Source organism: Narcine bancroftii, chromosome 4, assembly GCF_036971445.1.
Source record: "Narcine bancroftii isolate sNarBan1 chromosome 4, sNarBan1.hap1, whole genome shotgun sequence".
In the NCBI taxonomy this organism is placed as follows: Eukaryota; Metazoa; Chordata; class Chondrichthyes; order Torpediniformes; family Narcinidae; genus Narcine; species Narcine bancroftii.
In genome coordinates this window covers 53,967,437-53,986,906 of record NC_091472.1, presented here as the reverse complement: position 1 = coordinate 53,986,906, position 19,470 = coordinate 53,967,437, and the positions used below count along the sequence as shown (strand labels likewise).

General features: G+C 39.8%; 1 protein-coding gene across 2 annotated transcripts in view; it reads left to right on the top strand.

The window, feature by feature from the left end:
* The window catches only part of cenpf (centromere protein F), an 87,616-nt gene that overhangs the window by 46,130 nt on the left and 22,016 nt on the right, over positions 1 to 19,470 (top strand). The window contains exons 12-16 of one of the 2 annotated variants that reach the window (XR_011355705.1): positions 4,440 to 9,679; positions 11,509 to 13,455; positions 16,516 to 16,668; positions 16,778 to 16,854; positions 17,088 to 17,177. Coding sequence is in view for 1 of the 2 variants with exons in the window: in XM_069931294.1 (XP_069787395.1) it covers positions 4,440 to 9,679; positions 11,509 to 13,455; positions 16,516 to 16,668; positions 17,088 to 17,261 (7,514 nt within the window). In the remaining variant the exon portion in view is untranslated. Of the gene's footprint in view, positions 1 to 4,439; positions 9,680 to 11,508; positions 13,456 to 16,515; positions 16,669 to 16,777; positions 16,855 to 17,087; positions 17,262 to 19,470 lie in introns of those variants that run through there. The other variant, XM_069931294.1, reaches the window with a different exon arrangement.

Sequence of the window (19,470 nt, the reverse complement as noted above, 5' to 3'; positions counted from 1 at the left end):
CCTGCTCTCGGTGCACTTTCCTTTAAATTCAAACCCTATTTGCACTGTAACAGCCACAATGCTAACCATGCCGCCATCATAATTAAGTTCTCCACCCCCCCCCCTCCAAAATTTTACAGATAAAGCCTTGCTTATATACTTAATAATGATAAAGACCCTTACCAGTTAGGGATGGAGAGACACTTTGGGAGAGTCAGCCCCATTGCCAAGCTGTGCCGTTGGCTCTTCATCCTGGGCACCACCATTTTATTCAAACACAAATTTATTTAAATCATTCAAACAGCTGCACTGGGGCACTCCACTGGCTGAATGTTTGCTCCCAAGGGGTTGTGTGTTGCTTTGGTGAACGTTTAATAATTGTAAACTTTTATTTAAAACTTGAAAAATGTATTAATTTCCTTGTTTTCCTTTTTTGCTGGTTGTTTAAGTTTCAGGTTGATTGAACACTGGATCATGGAGATTTTACTGTACTTATTTGAAGAAATTAAACCTATATTTTTCTCATTGTGTTCAGAGTTTGGTTAGAAAAATGAATTATTATGCCATTTTACTTTAATTATATGCAACCAATTGTAATATTTTCAGTGTATTTTAGATGTTTTATATCCTAACCCAATTGAACTGAACTTCCTTGATTACAGTTCAGAGTCTGTATATTTAAAAAAAAAAGCATTGAATCTTTGACAGCAACTTGGTGGCACCAGCAATTACAAAATTTGCTGTTGGTTTCTTCGTGTGGTGATAACAAAGTTGATTGATTTGCTGTTATTTCAGTGGTAAGATCTCAATAAAAGAGTTATCTGTGAGGTAGCTTTGATTATGCTATTACATTACATAGAACACAACAGCACAGTACAGACCCTTAGGCTCTTCGATCGTGATGTTGTGCTGACCCATATATTCCTTTTATTTAAAAAAAAGTAGTAAATCCACCCTACCCCTTAACCCAGGTACCCACAACTCTCTGTGTATATAAATTAAAAAAAACTTTCCTCCCTTAACATTGTACACATTTACTCTGCTGTTTGCTGTTCCTGCCCTGGGAAACAGGTACTGGCTGTCCACCCTATCAATGCCTCTCATAATCTTGTAGATCTCTATCAAGTCTCCTCATATCCTTCTTCACTCCAAAGAGAAAAGTCCCAGTTCTGTTAACCTTGTCTCACAAGATGTTTTCCAATCCAGGTAACATTCTGGTTAATCTCCTCTGCATCTTCATAGCTTCCACATCCTTCCTATAATGAAGTGACTAGAATTGAACACAATATTCTAAGTGTGGTCTTACCAGAGATTTGTAGAGTTATAACATGACCTCTCTACTCTTGAACTCAATCTCCCTATTAAGGAAGCCCACCAACCCATAGGCCTTCCAGACTATCCTATCAATGTGTGCGGCAACCTTGAGGGATGTATGGATTTGAACCCCCAAGGTCCCTCTGTTCAGCCACACTCTTAAGCAAGGTCACATTCTTGTAATTTTTAATTTAGATATCAGCACGGTAACAGACTATTTTGGCCTACGAGTCCATGCCACCCAATTAACCTACAGCCCCTGGTACTTGTGGGCTGAAATGGCCTGTTACCATGCTATACGTCTAAATTAAAAATTTAAAGGTTGCCCACTTCTGCATAAGTAACTGACTATTAACCCTGTACTCAGCTTTCCGGTTTGTCTTTTCAAAATGCATCACCTCACACTTATCTGGTTGAAATCTATCTGCCACTTTTCTGCCCAATTCTGCATCCTGTCTATATCCTCCTGTAACCTTTGACAACTTCAGCTCCATCTTCAATTCCTCCAATCTTTGTGTAATCCGCAAACCTACTGACCCATCCTTACACCTTTTCATCTAGGTCATTTATAAAAATCAAAAAGAGCAGAGGTCCCAGAACAGATCCTTGCGGCACTCCACTAGTCACTGATCTCCAAGCAGAATATTTTACTTCCACTAGCACTCTGCTTTCTTCCTGCAAGCCAATTTTATTTATCCACACAGCCAAGGTTCCACTGATCCCATACCTCATGACTTTCTGGATGAATCTATTATGGGGGACCTTGTCAAATGCCTTGCTAAAGTCCATGTCGACCACATCTATTGCCCTACCATCATCAATTTTTCATGTTACCTCCTCAAAAAAATTAATTAGGCTTGTGAGGCATGATCTTCCCTTCACAAAGCCATGCTGACTATACTTTTCCAAATGCTCAAAGATCCTATCTTTAAGAATCCTCTCCAATAGTTTGCACACCACTGACATTAGACTCACTGGTCTATAATTACCAGGATTCTCCATATTACCTTTTTTAAACAATCCTCTGGCACTTTCCCTGTGACCAAAGAGGATTCAAAGATCATAGCTACTGTCCCAGCTATCTCTTCCCTCACTTCCCACAGCACCCTAGGGTATATTGCATCTGGTATGAATCCTAATGTTTTTAAGAAGATCCAACACTTCCTCTTCCTTAATCTCCATGTTGTCTAGCACATAGGCCTCTTCTATTTCAACCTCACCCTGATCAAGTCCTTTTCTCTTTTGAATACTGAAGCAAACTATTCATTTAAGTCCTCCCCAACCTCCTCCGCCTCCAGGAACATGTTGCGTCCTTTATCCCTTAGCGGACTCACCTTCATTCTCGTCACCCTTCTTATCTTCACATATGCATAGAACACCTTGGGGGTCCTCCTTCTCCTTAATTCTACATGCCAAGGCCTTCATGACCCTTTCAGGCTATCCTAAGTCCTTTCTTAAGCTCCTTCCTGACTACTATATATTTCTCATGATCCCTTCCTGTTTCCTGCTTCCTATTTCTAATTTATGCTTCTTCCTTCCTCTTGACTAGTTGCCTCACCTGATTTGTTCCCTTTTCCTGAACCCAACACAAGTGGTTTCTAAACTTCCTCCACATTATCTCTATGCTTTCATCTTTCAACATCTGTCTCCAATTTACTCTAGTTCCTGCCTCAGCCCTTCCCCATTTAAGCACTTTCCCAGTTATTCTATTTTTATCCTTTTCTGTAGCTATTCTAAAGCTCAGGGAGCTGTGGTCACTCTCACCAAAATGCTTCCCCCCCCCGCCCCCCACTGAGAGGTCCGCCACCTGACCAGGTTCATTACCCAGAACTAGATCCAGTATGGTCTCCTCTCATTGGTTGGTCCACATGCTGTGTCAGGAATCCTTCCTGAACACATCTGACAAATTCAGCCCCATCTATCCCTCTTGCAGTCAGGAGGTGCCAGTTCATATTAGGGAAGTTGAAATCACCCATAACTAAAAGCCTGTATTTTCTGCAACATTCTAAAATATGTCTGCTTTTAGGTGTCCTGAGGGCTATTTGGGGGGCCTATAGACTACTCCCAGCACAGTGATGCCTTTCTTCCTGCTCTGATTTCCACCTACACCAACTCAGTGGTCACTCACTTTGCAGCATCCTCCCTTTCCATAGCCATGATACTATCCATAACAAGTAAATCTACTTCCACCCCCCACCCCCACCCCACTTTTCTACCTCCTATCCTATTCCTTTCAAAATACCTGAACCCTGGTACCTGCATCAGCCAATCCTGCGCTTCCTCCATGCTCTAAGTTCATCCCCTTTATTCCTAGCATTGAAATAGCCACGTTTCAACCCCTCTAACTGGCTACATTTATGTTTCGTCCCACACCCTTCTTCACCAATTCAGAACACATAATGTCATGCTTTTATCCTACTCTGATGTCTGCACTCACATTCTGATTCTTCCCCCCCCCCCCCCCCCTGCCAAACTAGTTTAAAGCCTCCAAAACAGCTCTAACAATCCTGCCTATCAGGATGTTGGTCGCTTTCCAGTTCAGGTACAGTCTGTCCTTTTTGTACAGGTCTGACCTTCCCCAGAAGAGATCCCAATGATCCAGAAATCTGAATCCCAGCCTCCTGCACCAAGTCTTCACCATGCATTCATCTGCCATAACTTCTTGTTCCTATCCTCTCTAGCATGTGTCACAGGCAACAGTCCTGAGATTACCACTCCTGAGGTCCTGCTTTTTAACTTCTTCCTAAATCCCTATATTGCCTCTTTAGGACCTCATATCTGCTGATTCATCAGGATACCACATTCAATTGGGTAGAATGTTGTTATTCCTAGTTAATATTTTAACATAAGTCGCTTCTGAAGTAAAATAAAAAAAAAAGACATTAGACAGGGTAAAATTTTAATTAATGCCTGTTGTCTCCATAAAATTATATTTAATTTGTATGAAAATAATTCAACTTGTTGGGAAAGTCTTCAGTGAAGCACAATATGGAAAGTGTAATTTGTTTACCTTTGATGTATGGAAGAAATTTTCCCTCCCAATAATTTTGCCATTTGCTGCATAAATATTACTTGTTTAAAACCCAAATTGAATTTGCAGAGAGATGTGCTTTTTGATTTCTTTATTATGCCTTTCATATTTATAGACAAGAACACTGCCCAGGAGATTGAGCTAAAAGATCTTCGACAACAATTGAATGAACAAAGCAAAGCATACACAATTGTGGAAAACCTTAAACAACAAATTTCACAGCTGAAAAGTGAGCAAGATGGTGTCCAAAAGGACATGAGAAAGAAAGAAGGGAGAATTGAGCAGCTGAATGCCCAGATTGGTACAATGCAAAAAACAACGGAAGAACTGCAAAAAGAAGTACAGTTAAAGGAAAAGTCTTGTCAGGAACTAAAGGAGCAAAACAGTTCCCTGGCTCAATGGAAGTCCGAAAATATCCAAGTTTTAGATAATTTTAAACATGAAAAGGATGGGATGGAGAACAAAATTAAAGAATTGGAGCAGAATCTTCAGTTTTCTTTGAAAAGAATTCGAGAACAAGAGCAGAATCTGGAGATTTATCAATGCAAGGGTGAAAAACAAGCTGAGGCACTGAAGTTACTTGAAGATGAAAAGGAGAAACTGCGGAAACAAACTGATGATGTAAAAGAAATGCTGGGCAGCAAAACATTGGAGTTAGAGAAACAAAACCAAGCTTTTGAAGAATTAACAAAAAAAGCAAGGCAGGATAAAAGTATTGTAGAGAACCTTCACTTGAGCATCTCTCAACTTGAGAAAAAATTGCAACAAGAAACTAATAAAGTGATGAAACTAGAAGAATCTCAGCATGTGCTAAATGTTGAATATAAAAATCTCAGTAATACGGCCAAAGCAAAAGATGATTTGATTGAGGAAAAAGAAACAGTGCTTTTGAATTTAAAGAGCAGCATTTCACGGATCACACACAACTTTGAAGGGCAGCTTGCGAGAATGGAAGCAGAGAAGATACGTTTCATGGAGGAGCATGAAAAGGCCATGCTTGACAAAGTGGAAGTTGCAAAATCAGCATTAGAAAAAGAGATCATTGTCTTCAAGGAGCAAATAAACTCTCGGGATTCCTTGCTGAAGCTCGAAAAGCATGCTCAATCTGAGTTGCAGAATAAATATGAAACACTATTAAAAGTAAAAGAAGAACTGGAAATACAAATTGAGGCAGGAAAGAAATATGAAAACTTAAAAGCAGAAATGGAGGAAGAAATTAATAAGTTGACAATGCAACTTTCAGCATTGCAAGTTACCGTTGATGAGAAAAATAAATCTATACAAAATTTTACACAGGAACTGGAGAATAACTTGAATCATTTGAAATGTTTGCAAATTACCAATAAAGAGTTGGAAACCAGATTGGAAGTCCATAGTCAATTGGAAAAGTGCCTTCAGGAGAAAGAAGAGTTAATTAGCTTGAGGGAAAAAGCATTAGAAAGGCTTTCTCAGGAAAATGATGATTTGAAGGTTTCTATTAATAACTTAATGCAGGCAAAACTGGAGTTAAACAAACAAAATTCTAATTTGGTTGTTATGATGGAAAAAAAAGAGGAAATGATTGAAGAATTTGAAAAGTATAAAGAAGAAATTGCTGCTAAAGAAAACAGGATTAAATGTCTTAAAACTCTGGTTGAAGACCTAACTGATAAACAAAGAATGCTGGAAAGTACAGTGGAAACCAAAGACAATGATATTAAACAGTTATTGGAAAAGATGAATGAGAGGGAAAGTAGGGAAAGAGAACTGGTGCATGAGCGTACTGCACTCGAAGAAGAAATAAAGAATCTCCAAGACCAGTATACTGCTGCAGAAAAGAAACAGAATTTCTTGAAAGAGCAATTATGTGAAAGTGCAAATGTACTTTTGATGAAAAGTGCAGAAGTAGAAGAGTTGGAAAGAAAATGCGCACAAGATTCTGTTGACTACAATGCCAAAATTGTAAGTTATGAGGAAAAAGTTAAAGCATTAGTGGAAGAAATAGTAGACTTGAAGTCACAGCTGGAAAGAACAAAAGAAATCGATCAGTTAGAAAAAGAACTTGCTGGGTCCAGTGCAAGGCAAGACCGCATACTGGAGGATTACAATCAGTTACTTCAGGACAAAGAACAATTAACCCATCTGATGCAAAGTCAAGCTGAAAAAGAAAATGGTTTTGCAGCAAAAATAGAAAAACTTGAAAATGATTTGGCAACAGCAGAGTCTGAAAACATAAAAAATAGTAAGCTAATTGCGGGGAAGGCTCAAATTTCAGACCAATTAAGAGATACAATCCTAACTAAAGAAGTTGAAATTCAGAGGCTTCAAGCCCAACTTCAGCTTCTTCAGATGGACCTTGAAGATAAGGAGATTTCCTCAGAGACTTGTATGGCTCAACTCAATGAAATGCAGACTGAGGCCAGCATTATGGAGACCAAGTTCCAGCATAGTGAGGAAAACAGGTTGCTTCTAGACAACAAAGTCAGCACAATGCAGGAAGAGATGGAAGCTCTGTATTTGAGGATTAGTGAACTCAGGAACAATGAAGAATCTTTGCTACAAGACGTGTCTCTGCAGAAACAAACTGTTGAAGAACTGAAAAGTGAACTTAAGAAACAAGAACAGGATTTTCATTCCTTGGAAAGCCAGCTTAATGAAAGCCAGGCCAAAGAGAAGCAATATCACCTCAAAGAAAGGGAGATGTTAGAACTTCAGGATAAACTGTTCAGGTCTGAAACACAAATAATGGAGTTAATTAGTCAAAAGAGCAATATGGAATTTCAACTGGATTGTTTACAACAAGAGTTAAATGCACAAATGCAATCTACTTTGAATGATGTCAAAAACACAATAGAAAGGAGCGAGGAGCAAAGAGTTCTTCTGCAACAGGACTTGAATAAGGCGCAGTCTGACCTGCAGCAGAGTGAGGAGCAAAGAGTTCTTCTGCAACAGGACTTGAATAAGGCGCAGTCTGACCTGCAGCAGAGTGAAGAGCAAAGAGTTCTTCTGCAACAGCATTTGAATAAGGCGCAGTCTGACCTGCAGCAGAGCGAGGAGCAAAGAGCTCTTCTGCAACAGCATTTGAATAAGGCGCAGTCTGACCTGCAGCAGAGCGAGGAGCAAAGAGCTCTTCTGCAACAGGACTTGAATAAGGTGCAGTCCAACCTGCAGCAGAGTGAGGAGCAAAGAGTTCTTCTGCAACAGCACTTGAATGAGGCACAGTCTGACCTGCAGCAGAGCGAGGAGCAAAGAGTTCTTCTGCAACAGGACTTGAATAAGGTGCAGTTCGACCTGCAGCAGAGTGAGGAGCAAAGAGTTCTTCTGCAACAGGACTTGAATAAGGCGCACTCTGACCTGCAGCAGAGTGAGGAGCAAAGAGTTCTTCTGCAACAGCATTTGAATAAGGCGCAGTCTGACCTGCAGCAGAGCGAGGAGCAAAGAGCTCTTCTGCAACAGGACTTGAATAAGGTGCAGTCCAACCTGCAGCAGAGCGAGGAGCAAAGAGCTCTTCTGCAACAGGACTTGAATAAGGCGCAGTCTGACCTGCAGCAGAGCGAGGAGCAAAGAGCTCTTCTGCAACAGGACTTGAATAAGGTGCAGTCCAACCTGCAGCAGAGCGAGGAGCAAAGAGTTCTTCTGCAACAGGACTTGAATAAGGTGCAGTTCGACCTGCAGCAGAGTGAGGAGCAAAGAGTTCTTCTGCAAGAGGACTTGAATAAGGCGCAGTCCGACCTGCAGCAGAGCGAGGAGCAAAGAGTTCTTCTGCAACAGGACTTGAATAAGGCGCAGTCTGACCTGCAGCAGAGCGAGGAGCAAAGTGTTCTTCTGCTACAGGACTTGAATACGGTGCAGTCCAAGCTATCAGCCAATCATTCAGATCTGACTGAATCTTCATCGGTAAAGTCAATAAATGGATGTGAGAACAGTATGCAGTCTGAAAATAAGAATATGGCAGCAGAACTCTATACTGCCTTTCTCCAGGAATTTTCATTATGCCAATGTGATAGAGAAAATGCTAAGGTTTGTTTACAACAAATGGACAAAAAAGATGAAGACTTGGAGAAGGCATGTAAAATCTTGCAACATGAGAAGGCATTGGTAGCAGAAGAAAATCATAATTTGATTCCCAGCTTTGACATGTGTGGAACAGACAGTAGTATGGCTGAAAAAAGCCACATCTCTACAAATGAAACAAGACATTCTGGATTTGAAAACATTTTTTTGCAGTCTGATCTTCAGAGGCTCAATGCCAAAGATGAAAATTCAATTACATGTCCTTGTCAAAATGAAAATGCTGAATCTTTGAATATTTTAGATGAATTACAACAGTGTGACAATCATTGTAACTCTGCTTGCAAAGATTTAAAACATTCCAATGCACAACTGAAGGAAGAAATTATGAAGCTAAAACAGCAATTGTCTTCGTGTCAGCATCAAAATAAAAAACTACATGAGCAGCATTGTAATATTGTTTCAAAGGTGACTGAGTTACGATCTATAATTGCGGCTTTGCAGACTGAAAAGGTTATACTGTTGGATAAAGTGAATGTAATCAAACAAACTACCGATGCAGGAACATCAGTATACACAAAGTTAAATGAAATTATAAATATGTCCCTAGAAACAAAGCATCAAAACTTAATAGACGAGATAGCCTGCAGTGTTGAGAACGGTTCATCAGATGGAAACAAACACATTTTAAACACAATTGAAAAACAGGGTGATGCAGTGAAAGAAGTTGAGGCAAAGCTGTCCTTGTTACAGAGTAAAATGATGGAATGTCAAGCTGCCTTATCTGGAACAAAGATAGAAAAAGGAATGCTCCACGCTCAGTTGACAATGCTTGAATACCCATTAGAAAGTATTTATCTTCATATATCTGAATTGAAAGAGTACTGTCAGGAAAAAGATAATGAATTAATTTTACTCCATCAGCAATTAAAGGAAAATTCAGCCAACATGATAATAAATGATCAAGCTGCTTCCTTTGAAGTCATTGACTTGAAGATGAACAGTTTTGAACGAGAAAGTTGTTGCATATCTTCTGAACAGTCAATTATACTGCTCCAGGAACAACTTCAGAAGAAGCAAGCTGATGCAGATGCAGAAATCCAAAAGTTGCAAAATACCATAACTGCCACAAGACAAGCACTTGAATCACTGAAGTATCAACATGCATCTGAAATGGAGGAGTGGGAGTTGAAGTTATCCAATATAACAACGGAGATGGGAAACAAGTTGGCTGCACAGAAACAACAGACAGAATTTCTATCTGCAGAGTTAGAGGCTGCAAGGATTCAGCTGCAGACTCTAGATCTTGGTTCCCAATCATTGCTGAACGCCAGCAACCTTTCAGAAGAGAGTACTTCACAAAAGGTGAGTAAGAAAATAAACTCACATTGTAGTTAGTAATTTACAAAATGTGAATACTATATCCTGAAATGAAATTGTAAATTATATTTTGCTTGCCAGTTAAAATAAGTATTTACAATAAAAGCCATGATCAACATTTTTATTTGGTTATGGGTAGAACCTGGATATTATACTTGTGTCTTCTTTCCTCAATTCAACCATAGGAATAAAGCATATCTTTCCCAGAGTGATTGTGAAATGACAGTTGGAAACAGAAAATGGGCTTTTGAATCTTTCTCTCTCAGGCTATCTCTGTGTTAACTCTTTAAGGCCGAATGCACTGTCTCATCTGTTATTCAGCCTGCGATGTCAGATAGAATCTGAGTCCATGATCTATCTCCTGTATAATTTAGGCAATATTTTTATCCACTGAACAGTGAAGAAAGCTGAGATTTTCATTGACCTTGTTTTTTTTAAAAAAAAATCTATGGATGCTACGAAACTGCAGAAATATAAATATTGTCAACTTTTCGTTCACTCTCAATTTTGCAGATATGGAGAAAAAATGTCAAATGAAGCAATTGAGTAATTTGCTGACAATATATAAATAAGTAAATTGTCGTATTCTAAGGAGAACACAAAGAGTTGCCAAGTGACATACATACCTTGCATGAATGAGCAAGTTGGCAGATGGGGAAAATGTGTAGTTATCCACTTTGGAATGAAGATTGAAAAATCAAAATGTTTAAATGAAATTAGACTAAAAAAATGTTATGGTATATACTTTATGATATAAAGTACTTATTAGATGAAAGAAAATACTAGCACCCAGCTACAAGTAATTGGGAAGGACTTTATTTGCAGGGGGCATGGAATGTAGAATGAGAAAAGTTTTGATACAACTTTGCAGTGTGCTGGTAAGATCTTACTTGCAGTATTGTGCCCCGTTTGAGTCTATAAATCTGAGGAAGGATGTACGAAGTAGAGCAGGAAAGGTTCATTAAAGCGATTCCTGGGTTTAAGGAATTGATGTCCAGAGAAAATGGTGATTGGCTTATGCTTAAAGACAGCAGAGAAATGAGAGGAGATCCTATTGAAGATTCTGTAAGGTTTTCCAGGTTGGATGATGAGTGAATGAATGTTTTCCCAAGTGGGGTTATTAAGAGCAAGGAGTTGAGAGCTTCAGATTATGGGTCACCCATTTTGGATAGGGATGAGGAAATTCTTTCCTTAAATAGTCATGATTCTGTAGAATTCTCCACCTTGGAGAGCTTTAGAGGCAGGGTTATTGCTTCTCTGTGAATTCTCAAGGATGCCTATTTGGAAGAAGTTTTCTCTCCAAAGGGAGTTCTGTGAAGCTCTCTCATGCTACTCTGTGGCTCATGACTACATTCTTATCAGGGCTTGCTACAAAAGCCATGTTTTGTTCCTCTTGAACCTCTGTCTACCTGTCTCCACCTCTCAAACCTTCTGCTCTGTCATCTCTGGGCCCCTCCCCCAGCTTCTCTCTCTCCCTTTGTATGTTTAATTTCACCTATTTCATCTGATAAAGGGTTCACACCTGAAACATTGACTGACCATTTCTACCCATCTATGCTCTCTGGCCTGCTGAGTTCCTCCAGCAATTCTTTGTTTGCTCAAGATTCCAGCGCATTGCACCTCTTGTATTTCTCTTCCTGTTTTGGAATATAGTTGTTCTTTATTGCTTGCATTGCCATTTATTGTGGTATTGTAAATGCCAGGTTTGGTTAAACATAAAGAGCAAATTATAGGGTATGTAAGTAGGGCATGTATATGGGATTCTGAAGGGATTCAGTTTGTTTTTGCTAATTACAATTACTTATGTTTTTCAGCTGACAAATACCAGTTCAGCCCAACAAAAAGAGATAAATATAACCACAGATAAATTAGAATTTGTTAATGTTCCAGTTGATACGATACCTGATCATAAAGTGCAAAGTCAAGAAAAGACTGATTTGCCCCTTGGCCCATTAGAAAAGAAAGTGTTATTGCTTGAAGAGGAGAACCACAGTTTATCTAATGAACTGCAATCCTCTGCTCTTGAAAACCAGATCCTTTCCAGCAAAGCACAAAAACTCGAAGAAGAGCTTAGTGATGTGACAATGCAGTTGAAGGTTGATAAAGGTAAAGTTTTTGAAATGGCCAGGATCTTAGAGAGTCTAGAGATGGATAAAGGGGACAAGAAAGAACAATTCCTTCAACTTGAAATGGAACTGAAACGAACAAGGTCAAATAAAACTAACCTGGAAAATCATATTCTGGAAATGGAAATTGACCTGGAGAAACTTCAGATGAAGAAGCATATTTTGGAAAAGGAACATGAATCAGTTCAACAAGCTATCCATGTGCAAGCAGAAAAGTTGACTGAACTCGAAGCAAAAAATAACGTGTTAATTAAGGATCTTGACACTTTAGTTGAAACAAATGAAAAACTGAGGCAAACCAATGAAAGTTTAAAGACAAAAGTGCAAGAATTTGAAGCAGAGAAAATCTACAATGCCAATACAAATGGAGTGCTTGAAGAAGAAATAACAAAATTAACCAGCAAGCTACAAGCTGTTGCAGAACAAATGGAGCAAGTGTCAACAGAAAAGGAAGACTTGATCCAACAACTCCAGTATATGGAAAAGGGTGCTGAGTTGGCCACAGAAGGAGAGGGGGAACTCAGAAAGCAATTGAATCAGCTGAAGGAAGAAAACATATCCATGCGAGAGCAGACTGAAGATTTGCAAAATAAGATTGAAGTATTAGAGCTTGAAAAGGTTAAACTACACCATTCTTTGGAGTCGTCTTTGCTGGAAAAAAGGGAAGTTGCAGCAAGGTTAAACTCCACCACGGCAGAGGTAGTGGCAATGCGGCAGGCTACTGAGAAGCTGAAAGTACGTCTTGAGGCAGATCAGAAGAAAACCCACGGCATGGCAGAAAAGCTTAAAGAAAGAGATCGAAAAGCAGATTCCCTTCAAGATAAGATTGAGGCACTTGAACGGGAGCTTCAAGCTTCTGAGGAAAGCATGGAAGACTTGGTATTGCAAGCCGAAGCTGCAAAGGAACAGGTTGAAGAATTGGAGGAAGAGAAGAAAACTATTACTGAGAAACTAGAGGTATTGGTTGTAGACCTTAACACATTGTCCACTGAGAAACAAGATCTAGAAAAGCAACTACAGCAACATCAGGAGCAACTAGAAAATCATTGCTCAAATTTGTTAGCATCAGAAGCAGCCAAGATGGAAAATCTCAAAACGGCAGAAGCTTATGACGGTTCTATTAATGAATTACAGACCCAAATTAGTCACTTAAATGAAAAGGTGAAAATTTGCCATGAGGAATTGGAAACACTTAGAGAAAATGAGAAAAATTACCTCAATCAAAATTCATGTTTGGAGTGTGAAAAGCTCCAGCTATCCAACCGGGTTCAGGATGCTGCTGGCTCAATTGTGGGTCTCCAATCTGCAAATGCATTGCTAAATAAAGATCTTCAAGTAGTTCGCCAGAAGTTGGATGAGCACATAAAAGAGAAGGAGAAGCTTCAGAAACAAATTGTAGATCTGGAGAAACTGAAACAAAATGACTCAATAGACGTGTGTAATTTACAGATTGAGTTGGAAAACTTGAAGAAAGAAAGCCAGAACTTGCAGAAGGCTGCAGCTGAATCTCAGCAGGCAGCTTGTGAACTATCAGCTAAGCATAACACAATGCTGATTACAAAGGAAACTTTGGAAAAGCAACTGCAGAAAGAACTACAGGTTGCTCAGTTGCAGACTTCTGAACTGCTTCATCAGGTACAGTAACTTCAAAACTATTTCATACTCCATGTTCTAGGTGATTGATCTGTGGAGCTAAATCCAAATTTATTAAACTTGGCTAAATTCACTTTAAAAATATTTAGAAAGAATAAGGTCTGTGTTCTCTCTTTGTTGGTTAAAACAACTTTTTTTTCTATCTTCTGTATTTTATGTGATCGTTAGCATGGCAGATGATTAGGCACAATGCAGTTACCTTATCTTTACTCCTTTAAACCATTCCCAGCCTTTCACTCTTGAGTGTGATAATTTTTAAAAAATTCTTGAAATCTTCTGGGTATCTTTGAGTAATAAATAATAAGTTTCACTCCTTATTGATATGTTGAAACTCAATAATAATGTTATGGTTGAGTAATAATGCAAATATTTATTTTAGTGTTTTTATCTGACTTGTTTTTATTTTATTAAGTTGTTGAAGAGCTGGGGTAATTTGTTGTTTACAAACCATATTTGGGGTATTGATTAACTAATTCTGTGGTTAATTTTTTTTGACGTAAATGATTTGTATATTCACCTTAAAGAAATAACCCATTAACTGAACAAATGCTACACCTAACCTTGCTTCAGTATCAATAAGTAGCAATTACATAATAATGTTACTGTTGGGAATATTGCTCTCTCAAAAGTATAAAAATCAATGGCTATAGAGTGATAGATGCATTGGAGCTGCCATAGGTTTTAGATTTACAGAACAGTTCACAATATTGAGCCTCTGATTTTTAAATAAATAAATAGATTTCTTCTTCTTTGGCTTGGCTTCGCAGACAAAGATTTATAGAGGGGGTAAATGTCCACGTCAGCTGCAGGCTCGTTTGTGGCTGACAAGTCCGATGCGGGACAGGCAGACACAGTTGCAGCGGTTGCAGGGGAAAATTGGTTGGTTGGGGTTGGGTGTTGGGTTTTTCCTCCTTTGCCTTTTGTCAGTGAGGTGGGCTCTGCGGTCTTCTTCAAAGGAGGTTGCTGCCCGCCGAACTGTGAGGCGCCAAGATGCACGGTTTGAGGCGATATCAGCCCACGGGCGGTGGTCAATGTGGCAGGCACCAAGAGATTTCTTTAGGCAGTCCTTGTACCTCTTCTTTGGTGCACCTCTGTCACGGTGGCCAGTGGAGAGCTCGCCATATAACACGATCTTGGGAAGGCGATGGTCCTCCATTCTGGAGACGTGACCCACCCAGCGCAGCTGGATCTTCAGCAGCGTGGACTCGATGCTGTTGGCCTCTGCCATCTCGAGTAGTTCGATGTTAGGGAATAGATTTAATTATTTAATAAATACATGGAATGAATACGATGATGCATTTCAGGTCAGGGAAGGCAACATGCAAATCTGGAAATGCACCAAAAATCAAGAGTTAGTCACTAAAATGGCACAATAAAAAAAACAATAAATGTCAAAAATGAGAAAACACAATGAAAACAAAATAACTAACTTCAAAACAGACAGCAGTGAGAGGGGAAATATCACACAAAGAGAGGGTGAGCCTCACACAAAGAGAGGGGGCTCTCACGTAGAGAGGGGGATTTATGCACAGATAGTGGGGGGTCACAAGGCCTTTTCATCGTGAAACCCTGCATTATAGTCACCTTTTTTTTTTAAAAACAAAAGGTGATTTTACATTTTATGCTGATGACCTATAAGGCGGATCCTGTGGTCCCTTTATGTAGACCTGAGTTGGGAGATGACTTCCAGAACTGAAGGAAGTGGGGCAAGTGGTGCAGTAGCTATGACTATGACGTCAAACATGCGTGCCGAGAAGGGAAAATGGCATATGGCAAGCACTGAAATTGTGTTTTTTCTCCTCCCCCCCCCCCCATCTCTGATAAAAGTTACTTCCAAGGGTTCAGTGCTGCCAGAGCTCACCAGAGCGCCGCTCCAGCACTTCAGTGGGCCGTTTCGGGGCCACTCAAGCACCCTGCGGCGGCTCAACACGGGAGCAATGAGTGACTTCGTTACCCATTATTCCCCCACACTGCTGGAACCGTTCTGTCAGTGCCAGCGCCAGGAAAGCGCAAAGTGGTTCCAGCTGCATGGAGAATTATGGGTAACCATAAGATAGCCATTGTTGTGCATTAAAACAGAGGTTTGTGTTAATAAAACAGGAAGCTCCTTCTTCCAGCTCTTTTACCTAGAGCTGCCCCTCTGGCACTCTGAGCCCAGCTCTTCACTTCCCTCTTTCATCCAGTGGACTCCCCGGCTCTGTTTCTCCATGTCCAATCCTCAGCAGCCCGAGGCTCACCCCATCTGGCTCTGCCGCACCCTTGTCTGCCTCCTTCAAACTTGGCTGCTTCCGATCATCTGGTTTCTCTGCACTGGGTTCTGTTAGCCGGTCCGTCAGCCCTGGGGGGGTCTTCCCTCAGGCCCAGCTCTTGCTGCTGCTTGGACTCAGCCACTCCCCGGTGTCCCCTCGATTGATCTCCCTCTGACACCACCTTTGCCTCGACGCTGGCTTGCTTCTCCTTCCTCCTGAGCTTTGGAGCTCAGCACCCAGGTCCCTTTGTCCTCTAGCCCCAGCCACTTGGTGGACTCCAACTCTCCTTGCCCCCACTGGGCTTCCACGTTCTTCAGGCTGGTCTACCTTCACCTTGTAAGTCCATTCCTGCTCTTTCCAGTTCCTCGCTGCCCTCCTGGTCCTCTGTCTCGCCGACTTTGGTGAGGGAACAAGGGGTGGAGGGGGAACGAGAAGATGACATTTCCAGGCAGCAGGAGGGAGCAGATAAATACATTGGGATATTTGTAGCCAATCTTATTTTGAAGCTAGTTACCAGAGGGAATTCTCTTAACTTTGTGATCTGTTTATCTTGTTTTTTTCTGTATACCCTAGATGAGATTAAGAAATTATCTACAAGTACTTGTACATAAATGAAGTAGGAATATGTTCCATTATATCATAAATGAACTCTATAAATCCATTTACAGGCTATCGCTTCCAAGTGAATCTTTTGTGCAGATTCATTATATTTATGCTATGAAAATGTATGGGGAAGTAACTAAATATTATAGCATTTCATTGTAATATTCAACCATAAATATTGTCTTTTTAGGTCAATGAACTAACTGAGAACAATAATAAGCTGCAGAGTGATTTGTCCTTTGCCGATGAAGAACTTCTGAAACTCCAACAAGACCTTGATAAAGAGAAGAATTCAATCTCAGCGCAGCTCGAAGAGTTCAGAAATCAAGCAGAAAGTTTTAAGGTCCAGCATAAGAAAATTGGAACAATTTGACAATTTATAAAGATAATTGTTTTTTACTATTAATACATCTACAAAAAGATGTGAATATTTTTTTATATTTTTACTGCAGCCATTTTAAAAATGTACATAAATGTTCTCCAGAATGAGGGAAAAATCAAGTGAATGTAAAAGAGACGGTCATTTACAGTAAGTTAGCAGAGTCCTATTTTTCAGGTAATAGGAAATGAATTATGATACTATCCTGAATAGAACAAACATTTTTTTCTACTATTATGGATGAAGGAGAAAAATCTTTTTAGTTTTATAAAGTCAATTAAAATATTGACTATGATAATGGTTAGGTACCATGTAACAATTATTAGTTCAAATCCTTCATATGTACTTGTTTCTATTCTTAAAAAATTATTTTCATTTTCTAGACACAGCTAAAATTCGCTCAGTCAGAAAATTACAAGTTGGAAAAGGATCTTGGATGCATACAGAATGAATTGCAAGCCACTGATATGCTGAAGAAACAAAATGAAGAGTATAAACAGAGCCTAAGTTGTATTCAAGTGGAACACCAAACTAAGATTAAAGATGTGCAGGAGAAGGTAAGTTATTTCTCCGAATCAAGGAACACCAACATCGGGCAAAATAAAACAAATTGATAGGTTTTCTAATAGCAATGAAGATTCTTCAGGATATAGGAAATATCCACAACTCCAAATCCAATAATGTTTGTGCATGAGAGGATGAATTATTTTCAGACTGAAGTAACTTTTACTTGGATAAACATGAAAGCCATTTTGCAAAAACAAAGTCATCAAAGCATCTTTCCCCCCCACAAACCCTTGTTACACTTGATACCACCCTTCCAACTTTAGTTACCATAAAGGTTCCCATCCTACAATGTTCACTGACCATTTCTGCTTATGGAGGCAGCCTGACCTGGGTTTCTCCTGCTTCTCATCCTTTAATCAAGATTCCAGCAGCTACAGTGTTTGTTTCATCAAAACTAGATTTTGTTGTATAACTCGTTTGGTTCAAAATATAGTTGAATTTAAGATTTTCAAGATTCAAGAATCCTTTATTGTTATGTATTAGTTCAGAACATATAATTTTACAGGAAATTGGGTTCTGTGTGCTGTAAAGCAAAGAGTCACAATTAGTGCCACCCTGCGCCCCTAAGAGTAAGAAAGAAAAAGAAGTAAAGAGAGTCCCTTTAGAGTTACCAAGTGTCCATGGATTCACCTCCAATGCTCCCGGAGCCTCTGAAACCTAGCAGATCTTTGTTTGATTCACTTTCACCTGAGCTCCTAATCCAACCTCCAATGTGATCAGGAAGCCTTCAGCACCCGATGATCTTTGGAAGCCCTTCTTGTCCAGCTCCGATACTTGGTTCCCATGAGCCAGTCTCCAGCTGACCACAGCCCGTGCAGATCTCCCAACCGAAAGTTGCCCTCAGTCCATCTGGGTTCCTCGGCCGCTGAGCCCTTCACTGGTCCACTGCACTCACCTTCCCTGTTGAGTCGTCTCCTATGCTTCATCTTCTCAACAGGAGGTGTTTTTTCTGTTTCTGCTACCTAGCACTGGTCCACTTCTTTCCAATGTCTGCAACCCTTCATGGCTGCTGCCAAACACAGGCATCGTAATCTTGGGCACTGGCCTCTGTTGTTGCAGGATTTTACTAACAAAAAACAATGTTGTCTCCTTAACAAGCCATTTAAATCCTGTATTGAGTCTCTGGCATTAGGACCAGGCGGTGAACCCTTCAGAGAAGTGCTGTGTCTCTGCTCCCCACTATCCTGGACATACCAGCCCTAATGCAGCCGTTGCAGCAGCTCTGTCAGTGCCCTCTTTTTTTTTTTTTTCTTGGGTGTGATTGAACTCTTTCCCTAAAACAAATTTAACATTGAAAAATGCTTTTGTTCCTGTCTTTTAAGAATGCTTTCTTAGCGTTTAGGTGAGGGAACTAGCTCTGGCACAATGTTGGCAAGCTCACCTGAGTCTTAATTACAATTGGAACATTTTATTGTTCTGAAATTTGATTAATAGTATTTTTTTAAATAAATGCTTGTTTTGCTTTTATCAGATATCACTTCTTTTATGTGGTCCATTTCCATAAGTTCACCAAAATCCAATTTTGATTAGACTTTCCCATCTATGTATAAATACTGCATTTATTTTGGTAGCATGAAGCTGATTTGTAGACATTCCAAGAGAAAATAGCTGGAATGATAAAACAAATTCTACAATTACAATACAATATTTTATGCTTTTCAATGCACAAAAAGCAAAAGGGATATTATATACACTGTTCACAGATTACTTTCCTCACAATAGATACGCTCTTTAGTTTTGTACTCCATAATTTTTCTCAGATCCTAATATATTATTTGTAGGAATGCTAGTTTTATATGTAGATATTAGAGAATTACATCAGTCTTATTGAGTTTAATGGCACTATCTGATGAGAAGAATTTTACATTCTAACCCTTCAATTTTTTTTCATCTGACTTCTAAATATGTCCAGTATGTTTGCCTAGTTTGCTTTTTATTTTCTTTGTGGTGGGCTGAGCCACTCTGCAAGCGAACTTGGTTACTGAGCTGAGAACTCACGAGGGGAGTGGGGGGGCAGAGAGCTCTTGGGGTTGACATCATTTCTGTTGGTTTAGCTCACTCATGGCTGCTAGTGTGGTTTGTTTGCTGCACCTCCTCACAACCACACTGGTGACACTGATGGGCCCAAACGGCAATTTTGGACCCCACGATGAACGAGGCTAATGTACAAAGCGTAGTCTCACTGAAACTGCCTACCTT